General features: G+C 30.3%; 3 protein-coding genes across 5 annotated transcripts; 1 reads left to right on the top strand and 2 right to left on the bottom strand.

The window, feature by feature from the left end:
- Window positions 1-27: 27 nt before the first annotated feature.
- On the bottom strand, window positions 28-2861 carry LOC122524825 (glycine N-methyltransferase). Of its 2 annotated transcripts, none has more exons than XM_043647296.1 (5): window positions 2790-2861; window positions 1559-1928; window positions 1066-1201; window positions 864-984; window positions 28-756 (listed from the first exon to the last, which is right to left on the bottom strand). In XM_043647296.1, exons 2-5 carry the CDS (start codon window positions 1890-1892, stop codon window positions 469-471), a joined length of 879 nt encoding a protein of 292 aa, XP_043503231.1. In that variant the 5' UTR covers window positions 1893-1928; window positions 2790-2861; the 3' UTR covers window positions 28-468. The 2 variants fall into 2 exon arrangements, with proteins under 2 accessions (XP_043503231.1, XP_043503230.1); XM_043647295.1 differs by lacking the exon at window positions 2790-2861 and adding an exon at window positions 2654-2781.
- A 1382-nt stretch (window positions 2862-4243) lies between these two features.
- On the bottom strand, window positions 4244-5963 carry LOC122525173 (zinc finger protein 706-like). Its single transcript, XM_043647846.1, has 3 exons — window positions 5320-5963; window positions 4786-4930; window positions 4244-4685 (listed from the first exon to the last, which is right to left on the bottom strand). Exons 2-3 carry the CDS (start codon window positions 4927-4929, stop codon window positions 4596-4598), a joined length of 234 nt encoding a protein of 77 aa, XP_043503781.1. The 5' UTR covers window position 4930; window positions 5320-5963; the 3' UTR covers window positions 4244-4595.
- Window positions 5964-6945: 982 nt separating this feature from the next.
- LOC122525169 (E3 ubiquitin-protein ligase hyd) lies at window positions 6946-20064 on the top strand. Of its 2 annotated transcripts, none has more exons than XM_043647843.1 (26): window positions 6946-7360; window positions 8315-8515; window positions 8609-8930; window positions 8996-9207; window positions 9289-9452; window positions 9565-9764; window positions 9843-10111; window positions 10197-10351; window positions 10461-12584; window positions 12681-12916; window positions 13020-13186; window positions 13264-13595; window positions 13665-14073; window positions 14144-14492; window positions 14575-14809; window positions 15153-15385; window positions 15648-16166; window positions 16248-16472; window positions 16564-16932; window positions 17126-17311; window positions 17825-17947; window positions 18028-18237; window positions 18310-18668; window positions 18765-18971; window positions 19057-19435; window positions 19590-20064. In XM_043647843.1, exons 1-26 carry the CDS (start codon window positions 7299-7301, stop codon window positions 19800-19802), a joined length of 8460 nt encoding a protein of 2819 aa, XP_043503778.1. In that variant the 5' UTR covers window positions 6946-7298; the 3' UTR covers window positions 19803-20064. The 2 variants fall into 2 exon arrangements, with proteins under 2 accessions (XP_043503778.1, XP_043503777.1); XM_043647842.1 differs by having other exon boundaries at window positions 14575-14914.
- The last annotated feature ends 138 nt before the right edge of the window (window positions 20065-20202 follow it).

Below are 20202 nucleotides of genomic sequence, written 5' to 3'. Positions count from 1 at the left end.
CGAATTTATAATTAAAAAAGATCATAATTGGTAACAAATGTTTTATTCTTCAATCACCCACATATCTCTGTTTATACTAAATACTTTATATTACTATCACATTGATGAGAATGATTATACTTAGACGATCGTACATTTTTTTCTATAGTATATAACAATACAAAACAATTTGATATATGTACAACCATTCTAAGAGAATTTTTGTCTTGACTCTTCGAGTTATAATTTTCTCCTTGTATCTCTTATCCAAGAAAAGAGAGAATAACTCACAAACGTAATTTCGAATTATGTATGTATGTACATATTTCTTGATCCCACGAAAAAATCGATTGTGTAACTCCTACAGTAAAAATTCATCTCTCGCAAAATATGACATATGTTTGCGATTTGTCAAATAATGTAATAATTACACACATCGTCGTGAAATTATTTCCTTTGTGGATTCGTAAAGAGATCACTTAATTTACATTAGTACTTTTCCAGCACGTGAATGTAAAATCCAGGATTCTTTACCATTTCCAACGGTTTAAAATCAGCATATATCGTGTGGTTTGCTTTAAATCTAAATGCTTCTGCAAGCATTTCGCTGAAAACATTCAATCTATGAGGATAATAGGATAATCTAAATTCGTTAACATTATCCGAATTATTTCTATTTGATTTTCCATCTATGGTGATCATGTAATCCAGAGTAACGATAGCTGGTTTGCCTGATATATAAAGTACTGACGTTTTTATATCTGTCGTGTGTCGACTCTAGAAAATGTATTTTTATTATTATTATTATTATTATTATTATTATTATTATTATTATTATAAATAATTTATTATCTTATCAAAATAATTATTATCGTGATACTCACGTTGTAGTATATGCATTTCGATGGTGTGTTTCCGGTTTGTATAATATAATCATAATTCCTGTGATCGATCAAAAACAATCCACCTGGTTTGACGCAACGTTCAAAGTTAGCAAAGGCTTGCCTAGAAAGTTAATGGAATAAAAGAGATTAGATATAGAAATAAACATTATTTATTTATTTATTTATTTATTAAAAATTATACTTTTGTTCTCTTTGATCGCCATATGAATCAGGCATGTGTGCAAAACTATTTCCAAGGCAAATAACAGCATCGAAACCGTCTCCGATTAGATGACTGATATCTTTCGATAATGTCAGCCAATTTGCTTCCTCGATCACTGAAAAATAAATTAATCAAAAGTCAGAAGTGAAAGAGAAAAAGAAATAAATATTTGTCATCGAAATAAAAGCTATCAAAGATTTATTAACAATTATAATAAAAAAGATAAATGATGAAAGAGAAGTATACGATATAAAGAACTTCGATTCATCGATAACATACTGACCCTTTCCTTACTCATCAATTTTAGTATCACCCACTTAATAGATAAGAAAATACGATATTCATATAAATATTTTCGTCAATCAATACAATGGTGAATAAATGCTTTATCACGGTACGCGGTTCACGATAATTTCATAACTTTCTTCATAACAAATCGAGAAAAATACAAAATAAAATGACCAATTCTTACCCCAATTATCAAAAGCTGGTTCCTTTCTTCTCTCCCATCTGGATTTGAGAGCATACTTGAGCATTTTATCAGAAGCATCAACACTAACGACTTCAAAACCTTCTTCAAGGAGCATCACGGAATCAACGCCTGTACCACAGGCAACATCCAAGATTCTCTTGCATCCTTTTTCTTTAAGGAGACCAACCAAAAAGTCTCGATAATTTTGTGTCCTTTGATTTTTATCGCCGATAAAGATCTCCCATACTTTGGCAGCTTTTCCATCGGCATATTGATCCTTTACACCTTCCGCTGGTGTACCGAACGAACGTGTTAAAAAGACGGAATCCACCATCGTGATACTTTGCTTCTTGATACTATTCGAAAATCACTGAAGAAGAACAACGAAAAAAATCGATTTATCTCGTGAAATAATTATTATTCCTTGCCTATTTTGATCGTATATTTAACAAATAAAAAATTATTCTACATCGACCCACCGATATTCTAAATGTTCAAAAAGAAGCAACGAAATGTATTTACTTTTGTATCTATATCACCGTTTATAGCGCAATTTTAATTTTTAAATTCAAATATCCCACCTTTTGGCTATCGATCATTAATTTCAAAATGACAATATACGATTTTTTAAAAATTCGTCATTAAAGTAAGAACTGTTAACTGATTGAAATTCATGTTTCACTGCTCCCAACTCGATAAAAATAATTCTAATCAAATGTATTCAATGAGATATTTCGAAATATAATTCGTAATTTGATGTCGTCATACATTGAGATTATCCATATGTGAAATTATCGTATTTAATTATCTATAACAATTTTCGCGCTACGTGATCATTAAATATATAAAGAATAATTATTTTTATATAATATTATGTCCTTTTTCTATACGAATAACTAAAGACAATATTTTTCAACTTATGGCAAATTGCAAGTATTATCATACTAAATAATAATAGATTATTTATTATTACGAAATAAAAAATTTTTTGATTTTACAATAAAAAAATATTTAAAAAAAATAATAATTATAATAATAAAATATATATATTATATATATAATTTTTTTTTTATATAGCGTTTGTAGATTTCGTACCTATGCTTGCGTCAAATATTGCCTTCTTGTAAAACTTGTTTGTATTTATATTAATATTACGAGAAACAAGAAATATGAGATGATAATATGAAAACTTCACCGAATCTAATTGAAAACTGAAGAGTCAGTTGCTTACTTGACACTTATATATACTCTGACAAATTGACACTCTCCTGCGTGTTGTCTAATGAACACGCGGTAAAGTTTCATCATAAGTGATAAATTTCAGTTTCATCGTAACATGATGTAATGTTTTCATCTTCTTACTAGATCAATCTGGCGCGATAAAATGTTTTTTGAACGAATAATATTTTTTATTTTCTCTTTTTCTTATAACAGTAAATGCATATTTTCAAAAAAACTACATAAATTTATCTTGAAATTATCAATTTTTTATATAAATATTAATCGTCTGCAAATATAGCAAATAAATTATCTAATTTTTAAACTCTCGGAATAAAAATGATTACTGCGAATTATACGATATAATTTATTTTAAATTTTATTAATAATTCATAATTATTTTTATAATGTTTATATTAAATTTTATTTAAACAAACAGAGTCAAAATTGTATTTGTTAAATAAATTAATTGTACAATAGATATTACATTCTAGATCAAAAGCAAAACTATCGTACAGACTTTCACAACGTAATATATTTACTTTTCTTATGAATGCCTCATATAGGGAAGATATCTATATTTATGTCTTTACGTCTTAATCAAATAAAACGTATAAAGCAACATTATGATATTCTAATGTTAAAAATATACTTACAATAGAATACGGAATACATATATGAATTTATTTCTAAATTTCTTTCATAATACAGATGTTAAATTTAATGAAGATCATAAATAAACACATTTGCATTGTACATCTTTTGAAAATCATAGAAATTATTTTTGAAAATAAAATTCTATAGAGTAATACTAAAAGAATAATATATATATATATATATATATATCTGAATTAATGCTAAATGATGTTCGTATATTCACATATGGGCAAATGAAGCGCATGATGTGACGAAATAAATTCACTTGATCTATATATATATTTATACGTCTTGAGAATCCTATATGTTATAACATTAACAATTTAAGTACAATTTTCTACTTCGCTCTTTAACATACCGTTCATCCATGTTAAAGTTTTAAAATTGTGTTTTTTTTTTAATTATTCTTAGATTAACATAAAGTTCTATGTAAAAAGGACTTCAGCTACATTGTATTTACTTAGATAGTAATCGATACAATTTCTCTAAATTGGCAGTTATTTTGTTGTTTGACATTTTTTAACTAAGTAACAAAAGCAAATAATCTTAAAATATATTATTTGATGTGGCAATGTTTTTATAAAAAATTAAAAGCTGGATAGTATACTTATTATATTTGTCAAACAAAATTGTATAACTTTTAATTATTCTATTCGGTGATATATAATATTTTTTCTAGATTATACAAATTTTTAAAAGTTCTCAAGTTATTTTATCTTTCGCATGGCAATTTCTGTTTGTAAAATAGACAAGAAATTGACCATTTTTTATAACTTATTAAATTAAATCACATTTTTTCTGAAATCATTATTTTACTAAAATCATTAAATTATTTATTTAGTAATGTACAGATTCTGATGTATTCGTGCTATGTTTAAAAGTAGTTAAAGGTTTGATTTATATGAATAATTAAGGTATTTCTTTACAAATCAAATTTTACCACAAGCACATCATGAATTATACACAAATGTTTAAGTGTGCATGATAATTCATCTCTGTAACTGTGAAACAGTTCCTTAAAAACACTAGCAGGGTGTTGTTTATTTCTTCGTTTTGAAACTATTTTAATATTGGATGAATCTTAAACTATATCACTCAATTGTAGTTATTCTTTCTCTCTTTCTTCATGCTTATATGCGATCTCTTGCAAGCATTCGTACCCTCATATATTTTTCAAATCATCAGGTAGGTCGTTCTTAGGATGTTTGTTTTCAAAATGTTGTTTATAGGTTTTTGGATCTGGCATTTGGGCCTAATAAAATAATGATAAAAATATTATATTATTTAGATAAAACAGAGTATAATATCTTAACGCAGAACATACATACATCTATATATTTAAATATTCTTACCTTACAAACCGAACACACATGAACTAGCGCTTTCTGCGCTGCCTTTTTTTGTTCATTAGCACTATGCCCTTGTTGTTTCTTTACTTTAGCAGCTTTTTCTGCTGCTTTTGCTTGGGATTGTATTTTTTGTTGTCCTCGTGCCATTCTACATCAGAAAGATAAACTTATTACGAATGAATAGTACAGATATTTTTGTAGATCATACGAATAAAGATCAGCGCAAGAAAAAACATTTTACACTTTTTAATAATTATTATTTAATTCATTATATTAATTAATGAAAAAATTATTTCTATTGCACACCTTTAGAAAGATTTTTAATTAAAGAGCAATAAGCCTAAAAATATGTCTAACTAAAATACCAGCTGTATAATCTATTCAAAACCATTTTTGTAATAAAAACATATTTATATTTATTTATATATTCGATCCTGTTACTAATTTTAATACATAACAAAGAAGATTTCATACATAAAAAAGGCTAGCTTTCTCAAAATGTTTTCTAGGGCAAATCAAACGAATAAAATCACTTACCTGCCAGATCTAAAATGAACGTATTGAATGTGTTCCTTTCTTCGTTGATGAAGTCAAAATTATTCGTTTAAGAGAAAACAAATGGCAGAGATCTCTTTCAGGAAGATATTTTCACGACACGATATTATATCGCTTTATTTTCTTTAGCAAATTTTAGAATAGGTTTGGATGGAAAGAAAAATTATCAAAAATAATTCTTCAACAGATCTCTTCGAAAGTGTACACGTTTTCCGATGGTCTCGTAGAAACGAGTAAGTATGTATATACATACGCATATACTTTTACTTACACAAACGTAAATTAATCCAGAGAATCGCGAAACGCGGATGCGCTACAAAGTGTTAAGAAAGACCACGAAGAGACAATTCACGATCTCTTTCTCGATCTCTTTATTTATTTATTTTCTTTCTTTTTTTTTTTTTTGGCCTTAATTTTCTCCTTTCTTCAATAACACTGTTAATTCTTCTCAATGTTACTATTATTATTGGACGTTTTTAAAAGAAATCGTTAAAGTTGCAGAAAAAAATCCAAGATATATTTTGCTAAGTTTTTTCGCTTATAGTATTTCATTCAGCAATATACAATAAGATGTGTTCTATACTCGCTTCTGCGTAAAACCTATGTTAAAAAGTGACCAATCAAGAATGGATCAACCATTCGCTTCAGAAGGTCAATGAACTCTCTAATAAGTCATTACTGAATAATTTCATCAAAAATTTGTTTTAATATTTTAAAATATTGATTTTTTTTGTTTTTATAAAATTCAAAATTTTTATTTTCTAATGCTATTATATGCAGCCATCTTTATTGTTAATTATTATTTATTCCCCATCTACCTATGTCTTTTTTTTATAATGTCATCTAATAAGTCTTAGTTCTTTATAGGAATTTCTATATTTTTTAAAAATGTTATTATTTTTTAATATAATTTTCCTAAATTATCTATTTATCGTAAACTTTCATTTTTAAATAATATTATATCCACCTATCTCTCTCAATGATCTCGTTCTATTCTAAATCATCTTTTTGATTGGTTAATTAAAACTATTTATCATGCAACAATGTAATCAGTTATACTAAATATTTTTTGTTATATAAATATCTCTTTATATTTTCATATTAAATATAAATAAATTTGAATAAAATAATATATTTTGAAATTCCATATAAAATATATTGAAAACGGTTAGTTTATTCCATTTCTTGAAGGATGATAACCAATAGGAATGGTTGTATGATATCAAGTATTTCCTAATCAAAGAAGAAACTACGTTTTATCTGGATATTTTGTACTTTTGTAACAATGATCATTTATTATCATAATTCTAATCAAAATTTATCTATAATAGACTAACAAAATTATAAATAAATTAATATTATTTTCAATTAGTTTTTAGTAATAAAGTTAATTTTATTTGTTGAAGTTTTCTATCTCTAGTAAATAATAAAAATAAATTTATTTGTCTAGTAAGATATGATAGTATAGATAAAATAGATAGTTTTGAAAATACTCATATTATTAATAATCACGAATTGTGAATAATAAAAAGTTATCGGTATAATGGATACAATACGTAAGTTTTTCTAGTGTTTTCTATCGTGACGTGACGTCACGTCAAATCGATGTATCATCCATTTCTCATCGTAACTTCATAACCAGCGGAGTTCTTTATACGCGTGGAAGTTTTATACTGTTATTCACATTAAATAATAAACAGTTTTTTTATTCGTATGTAAAAAGAAGTGTAAAGAAATAATATTTCGTTGAGTTTTCCTAACTAATATCGTATCAGATAATCTTCAGTGTATTTGTGAATACATCGAGAGATAGTACGGCCATATTACTTTTAGGAACGCAGAACTGGATGTTTCTAAAGGAAACATGGCCGAAGAAAATCGTTTCGCTTGTGTAGTGAAATTCTGTGTAAACATGTTTTAAGATATTTTTCGGTAAGAAAAGCGTATCACAATAAGCAAAGATGACTTCGATACACTTTGTCGTTCATCCTTTACCGGGAACCGATGATCAACTTAATGATAGGTGAGTATTCTTTATGCTGTAATGGATGTATCTATCTTTCAGAATGTCTGCTGACTATTCTACCATGGAATTTAATCCGTACTCGTCCGTTTTTTTTATCCCTTACCAAACTATATCCTAATCGTTCAGTTTTCGCATTTTTTTCATTTTTTTAATTTATTCGAATGAAATGTTTCCTCCTTATTTTTCTTTCCAGAGTTACTCATTTTGATTATCGAATTTTTCTAAACCTATTTATCAAGAAGACATTAAGGAGAAATTGAACAATACGTTAATGAGCACCATTACTTATCTAATTTCTCGTTATTTCGATTCGTTTAAATTTAATTTCATACTTTTTTAATAAATGAGTTACAATAATATAATTCACTTTGCCATTATTCATTATGGATTGCATTAAATTAGCACATATTCGGAAAATATTTAATACTTAATATATTTATGAAGCATATACATTAATTCTCTAGCATATTGATAACATATATTTTTATAAAAAAAACTAAAGAATATTTTTATATATATCCTAATTTCTAATGACATGATATGTATATATATATATATGATATATACATGATATATACATATATATATAAACCAATTAATTATTCTAAAGTATTTATTACACGTATTATGTTTATTCGCATTATATTACTATATAATACTCACATTTACAATTTAATTGATTATTTTTTTCTTATTAGTTAAAATCATAACATGGATACATAAAATTAAAATTTATATATATCATACATTCATGCATTCATTTTATATATAATTTTTCCTAAAATATATTAGTTTAAGTAAATATTTTAAATGTGTGCGTATGAATAATAAAACATTTACTATTACATACAAAATAAATAGTTCTACGTATTATTAAATTAAATAAGCAATTAATGTCTATTATTTTGAAAATTAGTGTATATTAAATTTAATTATTATTTTTTATTTAAGGTTTAAAGAAGTTGCAGAGAAGATCAATAGATACGGTTATGTTACCCCACCTGCATTTAATGGATTGAAGGTTCCAATAAAACGTATTGTCATTGGTCCGACTCATATAGCCTTACTCACAGAGGACAATAGAATCTGTCGTGTCGCATTTACAGTATTGTCTGATCGACTGGATTTAAGTAAAACTGAACCGAACAGAAAGTATGTATCGTGCTTTTATATTTAAAGAATAGATTAAATATTTAATAAAATGAACTCTTTTGAAACTGATATCTGTACATTATGCTATTTCAGTACAACCAAAAACCATGTTGGAAATTCGAATTCTACTCCTAGTGGTAGCGGAAATAGTGGAAGTGGTAGCAGAGCTGGTATCTCTCGTTCAAGGGCAAGGATTATGAGAAGCAGTTCTGCTATTCGGGGTGGTAGTAATAGTGGAGGTAGTGGTAGCAGTGGAAGAATAGGACCTCCTGGAGTGATCATGGGAAGCGGAAGTGGTAACAGCTCACGTCCTATTGCTTCAGTTCCTGCTCCATTTGTTCCAGAAGATCTAATATCTCAAGCTCAAGTAGTATTGCAAGGAAAAAGTCGCAATTTAATTATCAGAGAATTGCAGGTTATTATTTTATAACTTAATTATCAATTATCTTATTCAACTGTATAAATTACATATTTTTGCAGCGTACTAATTTAGATGTGAACTTAGCTGTGAATAATCTTTTGTCACGTGATGATGAAGAAGGGGATGATGCCGATGATGCAGCAGATAGTTATGTACCAGAAGATCTTATCTCTTTATTAGATGGAGGCTTTAGTAATAATGATCATTCTGTTATAATCGATGCAGACTCTATGTTTTCTGAAGACATGTTTGGCTATGCAGGCATACGGCAGTAATGAATTCATTCAAATTTGAATTAAATTTATATATAGATATTAAAAATTAGATATATGGTAGATATTATATTTTTCAGCCGTGGAAGTTCTTCTAGAAGACTTGGTAATGACAGAGAAGGAGAACGTTCATCTGAACGTGATAGAGACCGTGACAGTTTTAGCAGGTGGAGGGATCGTCAATATTACGGACCACGACGTTGGTTAGAAACTGCTCTAAAAGATTCTTGGGAGAAAGATCCTGGTAAATATACTTTGATCGACATATATACACTAGTTTTTAAATGTTAAAAGATAAGTGTATAAAAATAATTTTATTTTATTTTGTATTTATATATATATATTGTTATATATAGAAAACAAGAAAAAGGAATTAGCTTCTCTAAGCCCTTTATGGATATCGGAAGAATTGGAGTGGTGGCATGAACGTAGTAATGAAGCTGCTCCACGTTTTGTTCAAATTGCTGCACTTTACAGCGAATTAATAGCTGTTTCCACTTCTGGACAATTGTACCAATGGAAATGGTCTGATCCGGAACCTTACAAACATTTAGAGGTACCTATAATTGTATACATGTATTAATTTACAATTTACGTAAAGAACGATACAAATAATATAGTTTTCCATGTTTAGAATCCAAATGTCCATCATCCGAAAACTATACCACTAGCATTATTAACAGAAAAAATAGTTAATATATCAGCAACAGCAATTCGCTGTTCTGTTAGTACAGAAAGTGGCAAGGTAGCTACGTGGTTAGACGAACTTTTGGGTCATGTTGCTTCTCGTTTGGAACATCCAGCACAAGCTTTTACTGAATTTACATTGGACAAAATTGTATCACTTCATACATGTGCTTTATATACTGTAGCAAAACTTGAAAGTGGTGCATTGTATTGGTGGTTAGTAGTATTATACGTTTTTTTATTAATTATTTAATTAATTAAGAAATTACAATTAACTATTTGTTTTTCTTTTTTTAAATAGGGGAGTTTTGCCATTTTCTCAGCGTAAAAAATTATGGGAAAAATATAAAGCAAAATCACGCAAACATAGACCATCTGCAGCGGTACCAAATGACATTAGTTATGGTACACATGTCTGCATGAAAAACAGTCCGATGTATCAACCTGGTGCAATAGGTAAATTATTTAAATTGTTTTTGATAAAAAAAAAGAAAAAAAACAGAATCGATATAATATACTAGGAAGTATCCTACATATTTTCTTAAAATATGTTTTTCTTTTATAGGATTTACAATAGCTAATGGAGTACCAAAAGTAGGACAACTGTTATCAGCTGCTTGGAACTTAGATGCAACTTGCAGATTTAAAATATTACCTGCTGGATCACATTTACCTAATTCAAATTTTGATAAACGCGAATCAAATGGAAATGGAAATACTTCTATAAATAAGTCAAATCATAAAGAAACAGCTGATCGTCTTGATATGCCACCACCTCCGTCGCCTGCTTCTAGTACATGTAGCGACACAGGTAGCATCACAACAAGTCATAAGAGACAAAAACGTTTAACGCCTCGAAATGAAGGAGAACCCGAGCGAAAGGATGAAGAAGATTGGCAATTAAAAGATGTGATATTTGTAGAAGATGTTAAAACCGTTCCTATCGGGAAAGTCATTAAAGTCGATGGTTGTTATGTAGCAGTTAAGTTCTTTTCAAAAGATTCAAAAGAAAAGGAGAAAGAAACTAAAGAGAAAGATTTCAGTACATCTGATTTTAAAGATTTGACAGCTGAGGAATTGATCAAATTATTAGCAGATTGTAGACTACTAAGAAAAGATGAATTACAAGTTATTAAATCATCGATGAATCCGAGAGCACCCGATTGTTTCCAACGTACACCTAGAAGAGTTAATATAGTAGAGGGCTCGAGTGATAATCTTTTAACTATTGCAACAGACGGGCAAGGAATTCATGGAATATTAAAAAGTGGAAATAAGTTAAGCTATGTTGTGTATAATTTAAGTACAGGAAGATATGTCCAAGATTGCTATATTCCTTCAGATATTAATGCTTTCCTAGGATTACAGCCTCAAAATATTAATTTAACAAGTGCTGGAGAAAATATTGAATGTTCCATGATACTTAGAGATGGAAATAATACAATTTATCCAATAGCAAAAGATTGTGCTGATGCCATTCGAGATCCAAATTGGTTAGACTTACTCCCAGTAGTTTGCATTGGAACATCAACTATCCCCATACCAAATTGCTCTAATTCAATACATCTCAAAAATCAAGTTGCAGTAATTGCATTGGCGTTTGACAATCTTCTACTAATGTCCCGTATACTGAGATGCGACTATGATAGTGTTAAACAAGTATTTTGTAATTTAGAACAAGATGTAAAGGGTAATATGGCTCAAATTCAATCAATACTATTAGAACGTTGTGATGGTAATCGCAATATTCTTCATGCTTGTGTTACTATGTGTGCACCGACTTCTAACAAAAAAAGTGAAAAAGAATTTGGGTATGCAATGGTATCAAATTCAGATAATACCTCAGCGCCTATTGAAGAACCAATACCAACTTTGAGTTGGCCACCTGAGGCATTCGACAACACATCTGGAGAAGAAGACAGTTTGCTTAGTATAGGTGCTGCTAGTATTTCTATGATGAATAAACCTAATATAGGAGCAGCATCCAATAATACGTATATTGTAGATTCTAATGAAAGAAAGAATAATGCGATACTAATACTAAAATACATGTGTGAAAACAATGTATTAGCCCCTCACTTGAAAGAATTACTTACAGCAAAGGATGCTCAAGGACAAACGCCATTAATGCTTGCAGTGTCCGTTCGTGCATATCATGCAGCTTTAATTTTATTAGACACTATTCAAAAAGTTGGTAGAGATTCCAAAGAATGTTCAGCAATGATTCTACCTCCTGATGCTAATCCGGATTTATCTCCATTATTCGTGACTTGCTGTAACGACACTTGTAGCTTTACATGGACTGGTGCAGATCATATCAATCAAGATATATTTGAATGTAGAACCTGCGGTTTAACAGGATCTTTATGCTGTTGCACCGAATGTGCTCGTGTTTGCCATAGAGGACACGACTGCAAACTTAAAAGAACATCACCAACGGCATATTGCGATTGTTGGGAAAAATGTAAATGTCGTGCACTTATAGCTGGTTATCAAGTTGCACGTTATGATCTCTTATGTCGACTTGTGGTCAATACTGATCTTGCCACAAAAATCAATTCAAGAGGAGAATGCATTTTATTATTTTTGGCCCAGACAGTAGGAAGGCAATTCATAGAACAACGCCAATTTAGACCAGCAACTCGTCCTCGATCAACATCTGCAAGTCGCAAAGCACCTTCTTCAGATGGTATAATATATTTTTATTATTATATATATATATATGTACCCATATTTATGTATATAGATATAGTATATGCGTAATAATGAAAATATTTGTTAATAGGATTAGGTGCTGATTCCGACATGCCTGATCATGATTTAGAACCACCTCGTTTTAGCCGAAATGCTCTCGAAAGATTGTTAAATGACTGGTCAGCAGTTCAGTGTATGATTATGTCAGGAGTATCGGAAAATGGGAATGAACAATTATTTGGAGATCAAGGACAACTATGTCGTCAGAGTGGCACAGCATTACTAGATAAATTTACCCATTTGTTACTTGTTAAATGCAGTACAGAAGTAATTTTATATTTATTTATTCATTACTATTATTTCTAATTTAATGTAGAATTGCAGTGTAAAGATAGAAATATTAATTCTTAAAATATTATATATTTTTTAGATGCTTGATATTTTACTTATTACTCTTATAAAAGAATTGCATAATGATACTATACCTGGACGACAAGAAGAAGCAAACAATGTTGCTCGACGATTTGTAAGATCTGTAGCTCGAATATTCGTAATATTTACTATCGAAATGGCACCTAATACAGCAAAAAGAAAAAGGTATAAATTCGTTGAAAAAAATTATTCTTATCGCTATTTCCACTTTGAAATAATAATAATAAAAATTTTATGTTTAGTGCAAGTCAAGCATCTCAACCCTTAATGAAATGTCGTAAAGTTTTTCAAGCCTTAATTAAATTGGCAATCGAAGAATTATGTGAAACTGCAGATTCATTAATAGCTCCAGTAAGATTAGGCGTAGCACGTCCAACAGCACCATTCACGTTAACTAGTTCTGCTGTTGAAGTAATAAATGGATCTGAAGAATTGTTTTCTATAGAGCCATTAATACCTCACAGTGGAGTTAGCTCTCAAACTTTAGATGGTGGTTTACAAACGCAACAAGTAAATAATAACATAACTATTGCAAGAGATGTTTCTGCAATGGATGAAGTTGAAGGTGGAGAAGGTAATATTATATTATGATAATTATTATATAATTATTAAGTATTTATAATCGTACTTTTATTGTTTAAAGATGTCCATATGGATTTGGATGGAGACATAAGTGAACATGACGAACCAGGTGTTTCCGGTACAGTTGCTGGTCAACCGCTCGGTGAAGTTGATAGCAATGCAGGTGGTGTTGGAGAAGAACAAGCAGGAGAAGGGGAATCTGACACAGAATTAGACCTTTTAGCTGAAGCCGAAACTGAATCTGATTCGGACGATAATCATAGTAATCAAGATGCCGCATCTGCTCAAAGAAGTGTACAAACTGGAGCTACTGCAGGATCTGATGGTGGCATGGGTTCAATATTACTATTTCCTGAAGACGAATCTGGTGAATCTAGTCAACAAGAAGACGATGAAAGTGAAGCAGGTGAAACAGATGAACAAGATAATGAAGATTTTCAAAATGGAGATGAACAATTGGAACGTAGAAGGTATAACATAATTTTGTTATTGTGATGTGTATCTGTAACTTATTTATAATATATAAATTATTTAATTTAGTGGATCATCTGGTCATTTGCATCGCAACAATTTGGCACCCGTTTCTATGCAATGGGCTATTCGTAATCGTGAGTCAAGTACACGTACTGCAGGCTTACGAGTTACTGGTGGCAGTAACTTAGTTTTCATTGATCCCGTATCTCTGAGACGTACTACTGCTACATCTGCCGTTGCAGCTGCACAAGAACCTATAACTATGGGAACCACTGCAAGTTCTTTAGCACGAGCTTTTGGAATTGTCATTCGACAAATTGCTGATCTATTAGTTATGATGCAAGATTACAAAACATTAGCACCTACTTTACCACAACTAATGGAAATTACTCTCCAAGATGCACTAAACTTACAGGTATTAATTTTGCTGTTCTTGTGGATATTTTTTAAATAGTCTAATTTAATTACAAAATTAAATATTTCTATTGTATTTGCAGTTATATTTAGAAGCACATTTGAAACCTACATGGGATTGGCTTTTAACAGTTATGGATGCAACCGAAGCACAATTAAGATTTGGAGTATCTTTGACTCGTAGTGCCGATCCGACACATCCAGAACATCCACTTAATAATGCTCCTTCACTTTCTGGCGGAAATTTTACTGGACTATTGAGTTCGGCAGCTCTTTCCTTGACATTACAAGGAAATGCAAGTCGAAACCAACGCAGTGGTATTGCAACAAGTTCCAATATTTCTGCTCCTCAAGCTTCGACAAGACTTACTGTTGGTTTTGCTGGTGTTAGTGAACCTGCTAGGAATAGCAGAGAACGTGAAGGTTTGTGTGAAGATATGTTCCTATTGCTTTATATATTTATGCAATTTTGAATTTTCTGTAATATAGCTAAACGTTGAGTTGATTTAATAACTTTCTATTTTACTCACATTAAACTGCCAGCTTAACCACCGAAGCTAGGAGCACAATTAATTTTTAAGTACAAACTTTGGGTTCCTAACAAGAAAACTAACGACACTTTGTGAAGTAAGAGAAACGAATAAATACATTTTGTTTACAGGTGGTGATTTGCATTCTGCTAGGCGAGAGTTTTTGTCTTATTGTTTATCTTTGATGCGCGCTCATAATGGAGAACACAGAGACAGTTTACCAGTTTTAGATGTTTCTGCATTAAGACATGTAGCATACGTATTTGACGCTCTTGTATATTATATGCGCTGTCTTTCTGAACCATTAACATCAAGAGGCGAAGCGCAAAAGGAATCAGCAAATTACACATCATGGCATGAACAAGTTAGTATACTATTTTATCAATAATATTTCACTTTACGTCATTAACATTTATTTAGGACAGGCGACTATAGTCATTCTCAATATGATGCCTTTGAAATACAACAGGCTTCGTATATCATTCAAAGTTCAGTTAAAAATGACTTTGTTAAGAAATCATTAATCCCTTTGTTATGGAAAGATTTGTTTTTTTTTTTTCTAAAAAACTATCTAAGCAAATTTAGTTTTGTAAATTTTCTTTATTATTTTCTTTATTATTTTCTAGGATGAAAATGATAATGATGAAGGGGAGGAATATAATTCTCCAGCACCTAATGCATTAGAACCTGATTCTGTAGAATATCCAGATTTACTTCAAGTTTCCATGTGTGGGTCTGGAAACAGTAATTCTACATCTAAAGGAAGAAAACATCCTTTTTTCCAAAGATCAGATTCTACCTTATGCCTTGGTTGCCCACCTCTCGATCCATTTGACACAGTTATGAGTGAAGCATTACCTTTAGCTGATCAGCCGCATTTATTACAGCCACATTCAAGGCGTGAGGATCTCTTTGGTATCCCACGACAGCAAACAGGTACTGCCAACCAAAATCCATTGGCAGGTTTGCCTACAAGACTTGGCCTCTCCGCACGTGGTGCAGACAATCAAAATTTGTCATCTTCTACATTCGGTCAAATTGTTCCTGGACCTACATTCACTTCTACAGAAATAAGACGACCTTCTGCTTCGTCTTCTGCTTCTGCTTCTGCTTCTGCTGGAGATTCTGGATCAATAAAATTTTCTGTAATATTTTACTTGACCATCATTTATATATATAATTATTAATACGTATATTTATTGATCATAAATAATTATCTATTACAGGAAAGATCTACTAAAGTATTTCATCATCGTGTAAATGATAATCACGTACCATTGGCACCATTGCAAATGACTTTTTCAAACCCAATACTAGAACATATAGACAGGGCTCCGATTATAGTATCTACCAGTAATCAAAATGAATCCGCAAATAGCAAGATTGCAAAAGATTTGTGTAATAAAGCAAATAGAAGTGTTATAGTTAGAGCAACAACTGGCAGTATGGTTGTAAGCAATTCATTTCATTAACGCAGTCTATTACTTTATCATTCATCTAAATATCTATCGTTAATTTTCATTTAATTTTTATTTCACATAGGAAAATTTACACAAACTTACTGCACCTGAAATACTGTTCATTCCATCGGTAGAAAATCCAGACGTCTCCGAAGAAGTCGATCCCGCCGTAACGAGTCAAGAAATTTCTGCCCACGAAACAGTAGTAACAAGTCCAGTGGAATCTGCTAGAACTATCTTAAATATTGGGACAAATATTTCTCATAATATTCTATTAGGACGATGGAGATTATCATTGGATTTATTTGGTCGAGTTTTTATGGAGGATGTTGGTCTAGAAGCAGGATCAATTGTATCCGAACTTGGCGGTTTCTCTGTGAAAGAAGCTAAATTCCGTAGAAATATGGAAAAACTTAGAAATTCTCAACAAAAGGATATCACTTTGTCAAAAGTAATTTTATTGTTGACTTATAATACATAGTATCACAGTTTTATATATCATACACGCGCGTAATACTAAATATTTATTCAAAAAAATTTACTAAGAAATAAATATAAGCATTAAATAATAGAATAATTACTGCTGATTGAATATTTTATATAATATTAATATAATAATAATATTTCATACTTTTTTTTTATAGATTGAACGCGATAGAACTCAATTACTGGTGCAAACAATGAAAGAATTAAATACACAATACAATTTGTACAATAAAAGAACTTCTAATTCTCCACCTTTAGCAGTAAATCGAGTAAAAGTAACATTTAAAGATGAACCAGGTGAAGGTTCAGGTGTTGCTAGAAGTTTTTATACTGCAATTGCTGAGGTTTGTATTATGAAAATAGTGTGAGGGATTGTTTAAAATTTATATTATCTTATAATTTTGTCATAATATCGAATGTTGCTGTGTCAATCAATTTTATTTATCATTAGATTTACGAAAATTAAACCGTTTACATTTCTCTCTTATCATTTATGCATATATATCCAAATTCATTTTTTTCTTAATCTTTTAATTTCAAAATTAGCCTTAAAATAAATTATTTTTTTTTTTAATGTGTGGTTTCATTCACACATCAATTTGACACATGTTCGTAAAGATGAGTATATAATAAATGTCCGTAAACCTAATGTTAAGAATTACATATGTACAATTGTAAAAATGACGAGTGGGAGATTGTAAATACTATGTACTTATTCAATAATGCATATCAGAATTCATGATTTAATTTTTACAAATATTTTTTATCTATTAAAATATGCATAAATATTGAAAGTCATCGTATTTACGATATCCTACTCGTCTTAAAGAATTAATCCAATCTTTTGTTATCTTCAGGCCCTACTTGCAAACGAGAAATTACCAAGTCTTGAAGCAGCACAAGTTGGCTCCAAATACACACAGTATAACGTTTTACAAAAATTAAAAAGCAGAGATCGCGATCGTGATCTTAGAAGACAGGTATGCATAATATTCCAAATTAGATGCAAGTACGACTGTTCGAGAAGAGCATTTTCTTAAAATTTTAAATCTTATTTAAGAATCCTAGATCATCCGGGAAATGTCGTGAAACACGTAAAGCATTATCTTTCGAAGCTCGTTCCTTTCATCCATCAAGTTCCGTAGAGGGAAATAATGCATCTGGATCTGGAAGCTCATCATCCAATACTCATCCTTTGCCAGCCAGTCATCCTAACAATGAACATTTGACAGTGCATCAACAACAACTTGGTGATAGATTGTATCCTAAAGTAAGAATCTTTCTTAAAAACAAAATATTTTATTTACGTAAAAAGGATAATGTTGTTATATCCTCTGTTTAGGTACATGCATTACGACCTGCATTAGCAGAAAAAATAACTGGAATGTTACTCGAATTGTCTCCTGCACAATTATTGATGCTCTTGGCTTCAGAAGATGCTTTAAGACAAAAAGTGGAAGAAGCATTTGAATTAATTCATAGTCATAATCAAGATTTAACTAGTGAAGCACTTTTAGATCTTGATGTATTCAGTTTAACTGAACGTTGTGCAGCTAATAAAAAAAAGATAGAAACTAATATTATGGATGACGGAGAAGATAATGCTCCTCTTTTCTATTCACCCGATAAAAGAGGTTTTTATACACCTAGACAAGGTAGAGCCACTTATGAACGATTAAATGCTTTCAGGAACGTAGGCAGGTAAGTTCTCTACCAAATATTCATCCCATAATTATAATATTTAAAAAGTAGCTAGTATGTTAATCGCTTTATTTCCTTCCTATTTTCGTTTAATAGATTAATAGGCTTATGTCTATTACAAAACGAGTTGTGTCCAATATTTTTAAATCGTCACGTTATTAAATATATATTAGCAAGGCCAATACGTTTCCATGATCTTGCCTTTTTTGATTCTGTAATTTATGAAAGTTTGAGACAACTCGTCATTGATGCTGAAACTAAAGATAGTAACAGTTTATTCTCTGCACTGGATCTTACTTTTAGGTAAATATACATATGTAAATATATATAACAGAAGGAATTGTCCATGCATTGATGTAATTTAATCTTGGTTTCTTTTTTTTTTTAGCATTGATTTATGTCCTGAAGAAGGCGGTGGTTCGATCGAACTTATAACAAGTGGTCGTGACATAGAAGTTACAGCTAGCAATGTATATGATTACGTACGAAAATATGCAGAAGTACGTATGATAAAAGTACAAGAGAAGGCATTGCATACAATGCGAGAAGGAGTATTTGATGTTCTTCCGGAAGGAGCATTGGATGGTTTAACATCTGAAGACTTAAGACTGCTTTTAAATGGAGTTGGTGACATTAATGTATCAGTTTTGATATCATACACATCCTTTAACGATGAATCTGGAGAAGCCACAGAAAAATTAGTAAAGTTCAAGAGATGGTTATGGTCAATTGTAGAAAAAATGTCACACGTTGAACGACAGGACTTGGTAATAATTTTCTTTGATATTATATGCTGCATACACATGAAATTATGTATATACATATCAAGTTGGTTAAGGAAAGAAATTAACATTTTCATTGTTTTAATACCCTTTTTGAAATAACTTAAAAGATGTTTATTTTATTTTTGAATTGTTTTAGGTATATTTTTGGACAGGGTCTCCTGCATTACCAGCGAGCGAAGATGGTTTTCAACCAATGCCAAGTGTCACGATTCGACCAGCCGATGATGCTCATCTACCAACTGCAAATACATGTATTTCTCGCCTATACGTTCCACTGTACAGCTCTCGTCATGTTTTACGGCATAAGCTACTTCTTGCTATCAAAACAAAGAACTTCGGATTTGTATGAATTTGTCAAGTGATCATCATGCTCGCTTGTCCCCCTCCCCTAAAAAAAAGCCACATTACTGATATTGACATAAGAAAATGGTTATGTGTTGTTGTTTTTCTTTCTTTCTTTCATAGAAAAATTTATAACATTTATAAATTTATAAGGTGTATTTATGAATTATAATTTCCCTTATCATAAAGCGGTCTTTGTCTTGATAAGGATTTATGTTAAAGTGTCATATTTAGTCTTTATAGTGGTCCAATAAACTTTCCCAAAATTATGTTGTGCTAATCAATCAAGTAACCTGTATTTTCAAAGAAGTAATTTCACATTCTATAGGCTATGTATAATATATTAACATTACATTTACTTAAATCGTGTAATATAAATCTTTTGGCTCATTATCACGTATATTTCC

This window comes from Polistes fuscatus, unplaced genomic scaffold, assembly GCF_010416935.1.
Source record: "Polistes fuscatus isolate 324 unplaced genomic scaffold, CU_Pfus_HIC Scaffold8, whole genome shotgun sequence".
Classification (NCBI taxonomy): Eukaryota; Metazoa; Arthropoda; class Insecta; order Hymenoptera; family Vespidae; genus Polistes; species Polistes fuscatus.
The sequence above is the reverse complement of the archived record's forward strand: the minus strand, read 5'-3'. Positions and strand labels throughout refer to the sequence as shown.

Excerpts from the sequence above, each read along its gene's own strand:
- LOC122524825 (XM_043647296.1), bottom strand. The coding sequence starts at position 1,892 with ATGGTGGATTCCGTCTTTTTAACACGTTCGTTCGGTACACCAGCGGAA. Across the intron at positions 985-1,065 it reads GGCGATCAAAGAGAACAAAA|GCAAGCCTTTGCTAACTTTG; the intron begins GTATAATTTTTA and ends TTAACTTTCTAG. Across the intron at positions 757-863 it reads CGAAATGCATATACTACAAC|AGTCGACACACGACAGATAT; the intron begins GTGAGTATCACG and ends TACATTTTCTAG.
- LOC122525173 (XM_043647846.1), bottom strand. The coding sequence starts at position 4,929 with ATGGCACGAGGACAACAAAAAATACAATCCCAAGCAAAAGCAGCAGAA. Across the intron at positions 4,686-4,785 it reads ATGTGTGTTCGGTTTGTAAG|GCCCAAATGCCAGATCCAAA; the intron begins GTAAGAATATTT and ends TTATTTTATTAG.
- LOC122525169 (XM_043647842.1), top strand. The coding sequence starts at position 7,299 with ATGACTTCGATACACTTTGTCGTTCATCCTTTACCGGGAACCGATGAT. Across the intron at positions 18,238-18,309 it reads GTGATAGATTGTATCCTAAA|GTACATGCATTACGACCTGC; the intron begins GTAAGAATCTTT and ends TCCTCTGTTTAG. Across the intron at positions 19,436-19,589 it reads ACGTTGAACGACAGGACTTG|GTATATTTTTGGACAGGGTC; the intron begins GTAATAATTTTC and ends GAATTGTTTTAG.